This window comes from Balaenoptera ricei, chromosome 10, assembly GCF_028023285.1.
Source record: "Balaenoptera ricei isolate mBalRic1 chromosome 10, mBalRic1.hap2, whole genome shotgun sequence".
NCBI lineage: Eukaryota > Metazoa > Chordata > Mammalia > Artiodactyla > Balaenopteridae > Balaenoptera > Balaenoptera ricei.
Window position 1 is genome coordinate 47,058,557 of NC_082648.1, and position 11,100 is coordinate 47,069,656.

General features: G+C 39.6%; 1 protein-coding gene across 1 annotated transcript; it reads right to left on the reverse strand.

Annotated features, from left to right (window-relative positions):
* Positions 1 to 149: 149 nt before the first annotated feature.
* On the reverse strand, positions 150 to 1,105 carry APOF (apolipoprotein F). The gene is given in 2 exon segments (XM_059934649.1): positions 150 to 286; positions 289 to 1,105. Coding segments are annotated over 2 exon segments (945 nt in total). The 5' UTR covers positions 1,097 to 1,105.
* Positions 1,106 to 11,100: the final 9,995 nt, after the last annotated feature.

Sequence of the window (11,100 nt, forward strand, 5' to 3'; positions counted from 1 at the left end):
TCTTTTATAATTGATTGATTGATTGATTGATTGCTGCGCAGCTTACGGGGATCTTAGTTCCCCGACCAGGGATTGAACCCGGCCCCTTTAGCAGTGAAAGAGTGGAGTCCTAACCACTGGACAGCCAAGGAGTTCCCTACCACCTTCTTTTATATCTCAGTACTATTCCCATCCCTAGGATCTAAGCCATAGTCATAGAGTAAGGTCCACTGCCAGTAAGGAACTGAACTTACTACTTCTGATACCAAAGGGGCCATGGTAGTTGTTTCTTCCAGGTGACCCAATTTGAGGTGACCCCCAAGACCTCCTTGCTGGTCTCTGGTGGAGGGCTGTTCACCTCTCTCTCATTATAATACTGGATCACCTGCTGAACCCCAGCTTTCACTATAGGTTTAAGTGCAGTACTGATCATTAGTCCCGCGGGCCCCCCTGACGCTCCAGCCATGGCCATCAGAAGGTCATAACCCAGATCTATGACCCCGTCTCGGCCTCGTTCCTTGGCCTTGTCCGAGCAGTTCTGAACAGCATAATACAATGCTGTGCCCAGGTTGTAGAAGGTTCCCACTCCTGGCAGCAGCTGGACTACATTGTGCACGCTCTGCTCCTGCTCCTGCTCGCAGTCCTTGACGGAGAGGGATCGTCGGGCCCTCTCTGGGCCTGGGTGCTCCCTGGCCAACAGCTGCAGAGCAGAGGCCAGGGCATCCACTGACACTCCCGTCCCTGTGCTTCTGCTTTTCTCGAGCTCTTGAAGATGTCTGATGAGGATCTGTGTAGCCTTTACACCCCCCTGGCGGTAGAGCTGAAGCTGCAGGACCCGTACATCAGCTTGACAGCCAGCTTTCTCCAAGGCAATCATCAGGGGCAGGCCTACCAGGAACTTGGGGAGAAGGGCCATGTGGGTGAAGCCAGGCAGGGATTTGGGGAGCAGGGTCCGGCAAGACAAGGGGGCTGAGGAAGGTAGCCAGGATCCCAAGGATGAGCGAAGATGCACCAAGACGTTTGTCTGGTTTCCATATGAAATGGCATCCACAGTGTGCAGCAGGAAGCAGCAAAGAAGTAGCTCAACTGGTACCATGATGAGTCTGAGACCACGCATGTCTGGAGCAGAGTGCACTGGAGACGGGAGAAACCAGAAACATACAAACCATTTCCCTAAGGACTGTGGTCCAAAAGGAGCCCAGGACTCAGGGCGAACCTCATCTATCACCTCCAAACTTCTGTTCTTTTTAGCTAAAGCACTGAGAAACAAGAAATGCAACCCAGTTGTTCCCTCTTGGCCTTCTCCAGCTTCAGGTCTTCCTCTGCCTGATATCCACCCATTTAATAGGGAGCCCCAAATTACCACAAAGTCTGGTGATTAAGAAGTAAGACTGCTTTGATAGATTTGGTAGCTCCTCGATCCTCTTCTGCCTACTCCTCTGTCGGGTGAAGAAAGTAGATATTGGCTTTCCCCTATTATCAGTAAGAGATGTAATCTCTGCAAATATTTGTCCATTTGTACTGGCTTCTCAAACCTTGTCCCCTTGTCACACACTCGACCTCAATACCTAAAAACTCTGTTCTTTGGCATTTCCTACCGGTCCCTGCCACTTTCACACTCTAGCTCATGATAGAAGCTGTGAGACCCAGAATCAGAAGAGGTTAGATGTCTATGATTCTCTTTTCAGTTTAAAAATTAAATTAGCAAGCTTCAGTGTCTCACTAGAGATTTAGTACAAGATAGATGAATGAGAAAAAAGTTAAAATGCTTCTACATGTTTCTATTCTGTAGTTTGGGCCTTATTTTTAACTTCCCTTTCCAAAGATAGAAATAACGTTATGCAGCCCGTAAGAATCTGCTGGACTCATCCATTGTGGATAGCAATTGTTTATCCATCAGCTGTTCTCTATGCTGAGAGAGATTGAGCTCCAGTATAATCTACCCAACTTCCACTTGTTTCTTTTACTAATCCAGTCATTCTAATGGATATAATAATGGATCACAGATTTGTGATATCATTGCTTAGCCATTTTTATTAGTTAACAGTAAGTGTCTTTAAGCTTTCATCAGATTGTAAATGTTCTGAACATTTGAAGTTTCCTTGAATTATAAATGTAATTATCAATAAAAAAAATCAATCTGTCTATCTATGTATCTATTTCTCTGTCTTTCTATCTAGCTAATGTTTTCAATAGCACACTTTTCAACATGTGGAGGGAAATATGAGGGACTGGAGAATAGAAAGAATATGATGAAGTTTCTTTGCATGCATTCCAAAGATAAAATTATCATTTTTTAAAAAAGTAGAATAGAAAAACAAACAAACAAACAAAATGGGCGTAGGGAAGTGTAAGCAACCTATCTGTTTAGTTTTTAACACTTCATTAGGGCAAGTCCGCTTCAATGGTGCCTGGAAATTCATTTGGAGGATTGAAATCATATACTTCCTAGAAACAAACCAGAGGAACAAGAAAGTCCAAACATCTCCTTTGCTTTGGTTTCTTCATGGCTGGAATGACTGTCTTGATTTTTTTGTTGTGTCCCACTTTCTCCTTTACCCCAGCCAGAATCACGAGGACGCCAGAATGCTGATAGTGTCCAAAACAGTGAAGGACATAGCATTTGCAAATATTTATTCATCTCTCTCCAGCCCAGACTTTGTCCTCTTCACCTTTGTCCTATACTGACAAATAGGCCTTTTCCCTTTTTGACCCTACTAGTCCTGCCCCATATCCCTATTGTCTGAAGGTTTTACCCTGGACCTATACATGAGATGAGAAGTTCCCCTGTATCTTCTGAAAGGGAGAAGAGGTAAGGCAAAAAGGCTGATGACCTCTGGCAGGAGACCCCCAAAACGTTTAATAAGTTCTTATTAAAAGTATACATTGGGGCTTCCCTGGTGGCGCAGTGGCTGAGAGTCTGCCTGCCAATGCAGGGGACATGGGTTCGAGCCCTGGTCTGGGAGGATCCCACATGCCGCGGAGCAGCTGGGCCCGTGAGCCACAACTGCTGAGCCTGTGCGTCTGGAGCCTGTGCTCCGCAACAAGAGAGGCCACGACAGTGAGAGGCCCGCGCACCGCGATGAAGAGTGGCCCCCGCTTGCCGCAACTAGAGAAAGCCCTCGCACAGAAACGAAGACCCAACACAGCCAAAAATAAGTGAATGAATGAATAAATAAATAAATAAATATTAAAAAAAAAAAAAAAGTATACATTGGGTGAAAGTCCGGGGAAACTGAAAATATTGGTAAGTTAAATGAAATCAGTACAACTTCTACTTCTCACTTTTCTAATTCCAATGCAAAACACAAATAAAATGTGTTCATCAGCTGGGTGGTAACTCTTTCCAAATCTAACCAAAACTCCAAAAATTGGGTTTCATCTAGGGTTTAGCGGTAACTACCATCCAAAAATTAGGAGAAGAAGGTATCTGATGCCTTCTGAAACTGGTACAGGTTCCTACATATTGTTATGGTAAAAAGTTTCCTTGGTGCTGTCACTCATTTCTTTTTTTTAAAAAATTAGTTAATTAATTTATTTATTTTTGGCTGCGTTGGGTCCTCGTTGCTGCACGCGGGCTTTCTTTTAGTTGCGGTGAGCGGGGGCTACTCTTCGTTGCGATACGAAGGCTTCTCATTGCGGTGGCTTCTCTTGTTGAGGAGCACGGGATCTAGGTGTGCGGGCTTCAGTAGTTGTGACGCGTGGGCTCAGTAGTTGCTGTCACTCATTTCTGACAGACAACCAAAAGGAACAGGCCAGAGGGAGGGGCCCAGAGTCCTTCCCTCTATTTCACTTCCCTCAGTTCCCAGCAGCGGCCCCTGACAACTAACAGCAGACAGAAGAAAGAAGAGGGGTAGTTCTGTAAGGATGCACTACCAAAATTGTAGGAAGCAAGAACTAGGTGCAAAGCGGTCCAACACTACCTGAAGTTACTGGTTGTTAAATCCCTAGGGAACCCTACCTAGGACTATATCGTTTCTGTGGAGTAATATAACAAAGGGTAAAATATTTAACCCTTTTTTCCTAAGATCTATCAAAAAGCAAGAATATCTACTCATCACTTTTTCAACATTGTACTGGAAGTCCTAAGTAGTATAATGAGGAAATAATAAAAAATTAATCACATAAAAAAATAGAAAGGAAATTAGAACAGTATTTATTTAGAAACAACATGATTGTTTATGTAGAAAATCCTAATTTTTTGAGGAACTTCCATACTGTTTTTTACAGTGGCTGCACCAGTTTACATTCCCACCAAGGAAACTAATATAATATGTCAATTACATCTCAATAAAAAGAATAAATGAAAGTGGGGATATTACTATTTGTTTTACAGAAACAAAAAGGAATTTGAGAGTACTATGAATAGGTGTATGACAATAAATTGGATAATCTAGATGAAATAGACAAATTCTTAGAAACATACAACCTACCAAGACTGAATCATGAAGTAATAGAAAATCTGAACAGACCTATAATTAGTAAGGAGATTGAGTCGGTAATCAAAAATTTCCCAATAAAGAAAAGCCCTGGACAAAATGGTCTTATTGGTGAATTCTACCAAACATTTGTGAGTTTTTTTAGTTTTGTTTTTATTTTTTACATTCTTTTTTTTCCTACCAAACATTTGAAGAAGAATTAATACCAAGCCTTCTCAGACTCTTCTAAAATATCAAAGAGGAGGGAACATGCCTAACTAATTCTACGAGACCAGCATTACCCTGATATCAAAGCTAGACAAAGACCCTACAAGGAAAGAAAACTACAGACCTACATCTCATGAGAATATTAATGCAAAATACTAGCAAATTGAATTTGGTAGCATATTAAAAGGATTTTACACCATGACAAAGTGGGATTTATTCCTAGAATGTAAGAGTGGTTCAATATATGAAAATCAATCAGTGTAATTCACCACATTAACAGAATGAAAGAGAAAAATCACGTGATCATCTCAATTGATGTAGAAAAGCATTTTACATCAATAAAATAGAAATAGGAAGAAACTATCTTAATAAGAAAGGTCATAAATGAAAAACCCACAGCTAACATCATATTCAATGGTAAAAGACTGAAAGCTTTTCCTCTAAGATCAGGAACAAGACAAAGATGTTTGCTTTCAACACTTTTATTCAACATAGTGTTGAGCAATTAGGCAAGAAAAAGAAAAAAAGACATCCAAATTGGAAAGGAAAAAGCAAACTTATCTCTGTTTGCAGAAGACGTGATCATATAAGTAGAAAACCCTAAATAACACACACACCTGCTAGAATTAATAAGCAAATTAAGCAAAGTTGCAGGATAAAAAATCAACACCCCAAATTAGCTGCATATCTATACACTAACAGTGAAAAATATGAAAAAAGAAATAAAGAAAGAAAACAATTTTTTTATAACAGCATCAAAAAGCATAAAATACTTAGGAATAAACTTAACCAAGGTGGCAAAAGACTTATACATTGAAAACTACAAAACATTGCTGAAAGAAATTAAAGAAGGCATAAATAAATGGAAAGACATCACACCCATAGATTGGAAGACTTAACATTGTTAAAATGTCAATACTACCCAAAGAGACTAACAAATCTGATGCAATCTCTTCCAAAATCCCAGTAATGTTTTTTGCAAAAACAGAAAAACCATCCTAAAATTCACATGAAATTTCAAGAGACATTGAATAGCTGAAGCAATCTTGAAAAAGAAAACAAACTTGGAGGACTTGCTTCCTGATTTGAAAATATATTACAACGCTGCATCACTACAAAGATGAAAACAACTTTGATGATCAAAAAGAAGTCAATAAAATAAGACTGAAGTGGTTCCTGAAAAAAAAAAAAGCTACAGTAATCAAAACAGTGTGGTACTACACATAATGACAAGTACCTCTCAGGAGTCATTCTGCAAGGCCAGTCAAAGCCACACTTGCATGCTTTTGTAAGCAGCTGAGCTGCAGTGAGAGAATAATTCCTTTTCTTAAAAATGAAGATAGTGGGACTTCCCTGGTGGCACAGTGGTTAAGAATCCTCCTGCCAATGCAGGGGACACGGGTTTGAGCCCTGGTCCGAGAAGATCCCACATGCCGTGGAGCAACTAAGCCCGTGCGCCACAACTACTGAGCCTGCGCTCTGGAGCCCACGAGCCACAAGTACTGAAGCCTGTGCACCTAGAGCCTGTGCTCCGCAGCCAGAGAAGCCACCACAATGAGAAGCCCGCGCACCGCAATGAAGAGTAGCCCCTGCTCACTGCAACTAGAGAAAGCCCGCGCGCAGCAACGAAGACCCAAACACAGCCAAAAATAAATAAATAAATAAATTTATTTTTTTAAAAAATGAAGATACAAACTAGGACACACAACTCAAGAAGCCTGGCCTCCCGAGAGAATATGCTTCAGCAAATGAAAGCATTTCCTGAAAATAATTCTAGTTTAGCCCTAACAGATAAGTGGATGAGAGACTTTGCTTAACATTGTTTAACATATTGGGAACTTATAAAAATCAACGAGAAAAATAAACATAGTTTCAATTTAAAAAATAAACTGAGAACAAAATTTGCAAAAAAGCACACACAGAAAACAGTGTGGTATCGGCATAAAGATAGACATATAGACTAACAGAAAAGGATAGAGAACCCAGAAGTAAATCTTTGCATATGTAGTCAAATGATTTTTTACAAGTGTGTTGGAACCATTCAGTGAGACATATGGTACTGGGACAATTGGATATCCACATGCAAAAGAATGAAGTTTGACCCTTCACACCATATACAAAAATTAACTCAAAATGGATCAAAAACCTGAACATAAGAGCTAAAACAGTTTCTTAGAAGAAAACATAGGAAAAAAACCTCACGACATTGCATTTGGCAGTGATTTATTGTATATGACACTAAAAGCACAGGCAACAAAAGAAAAAATAAATTGGACTTCATTAAAAACTTTAAATTAATTAACTTTTAAAACTTTTGTGCATCAAAGGACACTAACAACAGAGTGAAAAAGTAACCCACAGAATGGGAGAAAATCTTTGCATATCATATAGCTGATGGGGGTTAATATCCAGACTATATAAAGAATTCCTACAACTTAATAACAAACAAACAATTCAATTTCAAAATGGGCAAAGGGGAATTACCTGGCGGTCCAGTGGTTAGGACTTGGCACTCTCACTGTGATTGCTAACCACAGTGAGGCCTGGGTTGGATCCCTGGTCGGGGAACTAAGATCCCACAAGCCTCGCGGCACAGTCCCCCCACACCCAAAAGAAAAGGGCAAGGGACTTGAATAGACATTTTTCCAAAGAAGACGTACAAATGGCCAATTAGCACATGAAAAGATGCTCAATATTATTAATCATTAGGGAAATGCTAATCAAAACCACAATGAAAGACCATTTCACACAACCTAAATGTCCCTCACAAATGGGTGAACAAAATGTGGTATACACGTACAATGGAACATTATTCAGCCTTAAAAAGGAAGGAAATCTGAACACATGCTATAACATGAATGAACCTTAAGGACATTATAGTAAATGAAATCAGCCAGACACAGAAGGACAAATATTATATGATTCCACTTACATGAAGTACTTAGAATAGTCAAATTCAGAGACAGAAAGTAGAATAATGGTTATTCAGGGCTGAGGACAGGGAGGAATAGGGAGTTAGTGTTAATGAGTACAGAATTTCAGTTTGGGAAGATGATGAAAAAGTTCTGGAGATTGATATGGTAACAAAGTGAATGGATATTAACAACCGTGTGAACGTACTTAATGTCACTAAACATACACTTAGAATTGGTTAAAATGGTAAATTTTATGTTATGTATGTTTTACCACAATAAAAAAGCACTAATCATAAAAATAAAGATCAATAAATTGGACTTCAAAATTAAAACTTCTACTGTTAAGAAAATGAAGAGACAAGGCATGGTCTGGGGAAAATACTTGCAAATACATATCTGACAGAGAATATCTATCACATATGATACATGTGTGAAATTTATGTCAGTGATAAACAGTCAGCCTCAGTATCCGTGGATGCAGAACTTGTATGGAAGGTCGACTGTACTATGACTGTACTATTTTATATAAGGGACTTGAGCATCCACAGATTTGGTATGAAGGGAGGGTCTGGAGCCAGTCCCCCTCAGATACCGAGGGAGGACTGTATGTCACTATAATTTACATCAGTGGTATGATACATGCAATATGCATATAGACACACAATATTAAATAAGCAAACAATTCCATTTTATAAATGGACAAAAGACTTGAACAGATACTTCACAAAAGAAAACAGTGGCCAATAAGCATATCGAAAGATGTACAATATCATGTCATCAAAGGAATGTAAATTAATACCACCAGGAGATACCCACTAGGATGGCTAAAATTAGAAAGACAGATAATATCAAGTGTTGATGAGAATCAAGTAGAACTTTCATACATTGGTACAATCACTTTGGAAAACTGGCAGTTATATATGTATATATATATATACACACATACACACACATATATATATATATATATATATATATATATATATGGTTAAATATATACCCATCCTATTGCCTAGCAATTTTTCTTCTAAATATTTACCAAAGAGAAATGATAACACATGTCCCATAAAAGACAAGAATGTTCATAGCATATTTATCCATAATAGCCCCAAATTGGAAACTACCCAAATATCCACTAACAGGTGCATGAATTTTAAGAAAACTGTCGTATATTCACAAACTGATATATTACTTAGCATTAGAAAGCTATAAACTACTGATACCCATGAGAACATTGATAAAGCATAGACACGCTGAGCAGAAGAAGCCAAACTCAAAAGACATATTCCATGATTTCATGTGTGTGAAGTTACAGAGAGGCAACACAACTACACAGATAGAAATCAGACCAGTGTTTGCATGTGGGGAGGGAGTCATAGGAGAAGAGGAGGGCAGGGGAGTGAGATTGACTGGGAACTTTCTAAAGTGTAGGACATGTTCTGTATCTTGATTGGCCTGGTGATGTATCTATGTATCTATTTATGTATCTATCTATCTCCGTGAGTTCCTGTTTTTTTGTGTGTCAAAGCACACTGAACTGTTCGCTTAAAATCTGCCTGTTTTATTATAGGTAACTTATACCTCAGCCAAAAAATTGTTAACAGAAGTGATCTCTGAGTGATCAAATCTGGGGGATTTTTTTCTTTTAAGTTGTCCAGATTTTTTTGCAATATGAATATATTACATTTACTACCAGAAAATAAAACCAATTCTTTCATTTTAAAGAAGATATTAAAAAAAAGAGAAGATATTAATGGATCAACCAACAGCAAAAATGTGTATATCCTTTGACCCACAAATTCCACTTCTGGGAAATTATTTCCGGAAATTAAGAATGAATCCAGGATGGGGGGATGGGTAAACTAGGTTAAGGGGATTAAGAGGTACAAACTTCCAGTCATAAAATAAATGTCACAGGCTTCAAGTTAGTATGAAGAGTAAAGTCCAATTTTTGCTTAAAAATATATGTGCAGGGACTTCCCTGGTGGTCCAGTGGTAAAGAATCCACCTTCCAATGCAGGGGACGCGGGTTCAATCCCTGGTCAGGGAACTAAGATCCCACATGCCGTGGGGCAACTAGGCCCTCGAACCTCAACTACTGAGCCTGCAAGCCTCAACTAGAGAGAGGAACCCGCACGCCACAACTAGAGAGAAGCCTGAGCACCACAACATAACAGATCCTGCATGCCACAATGAAGACCCGACACAGCCAAAAATATAAATAAATAAATAAATAAATAAATATTTTTAAAAAAATGTATGTGCGTATTACAGTTATAGAAAAATTCTATAAGGATAGTTGGACACCCAAATATTAATAAACTAGCCCTCTGAGGTGGGCCTATAGGTAATTTTTCTTTACTTTTTTACATTATGTTCATTGCAAACAAAAGTAAAAAATACTTTACTCATACAAGATTAAAAAGGAAGAAATCAGACTGTCAGATTGTGGGTTAGGGAATTCCCTGGTGGTCCAGTGGTTAGGACTCTGGGCTTTCACTGCCGAGGGCACGGGTTCAATCCCTGCTTGGGGAACTAAGATCCTGCAAGCCTCATGGCACTGCCAAATAAATAAATAAATAAAATTTTTAAAAAGAAAAAAAAAAAATTTTGGGTTAAACCATCACTCCCACTGAACAAAAGGCTGGGGAGTGAGAATGAGGCTGCAGAGAGGCCACGGAGTCGGGCAGGTGAGATGAAATCATTAGGAGGAGGAGGGAAACGTGAGACCAATACCTGCTGGCTATAAGGTAGTGGATCGCAAAGTGTGGTCCCAAGACCACCAGCCTCAGCATCACCTGGGAACTTAGAAATGTAAATTCTTAGGCCCCATCCCAGACCTGCTAAATCAGATACTCAGAATAAGCTCAGAAATCTGTGTGAGTTTTTCGTTTTGTTTTGTTTTTTCCACACCACGCGGGCTTTTGGGATCTTAGTTCCCTGACTAGGGATTGAACCCAGGCCCTTGGCAGTGAAGGCACCAAGTCCTAACCATTGGACCGCCAGGGAATTCTCCAGAAATCTGTTTTAACAAGCTCTACAGGTGATTCTGATGTACGCTCAAATTTGACCACAGCTATTGTACCATTGTACCATTAAAGGTTAGGAAGCACAGGTGGCAGTGTGGGATAAGGGTAGGGCGGGAGGTGTTTCTAGCCACTTCTCCAGCTGCCCCAAATATATTTGTTAATTGCATAAATTACTGAATGGATCCTAAAGATCTAAAAGTGAGTAAGGCAGGATCCTTACCCTCTAGGAGCTCACAATTTAGGGGGAGAAGTAGGAAATGTTCTGTAACACCACAGGATTTGTGCTATAGCAGTGGAAAGAAGAGAGCCCAACTGCCAAAGTTTCTCCATAGATTCAAAGGGTAACAGGGACAACTTTTCAAAAGGAGTGACAATTGAGCTGAGTCTTGAAGGCAGAGGTTTATCCGGAGGACAGGTGAGGTATGTGTGTGTGTGGTTGGAGCCTTCTAGTAGAGGGACGGGCATGACCAACCATTGAGAGAAAAAGCCTGCTTTTGGAGTATGGAAAGTAGTCCAAGATGAAGATGACTT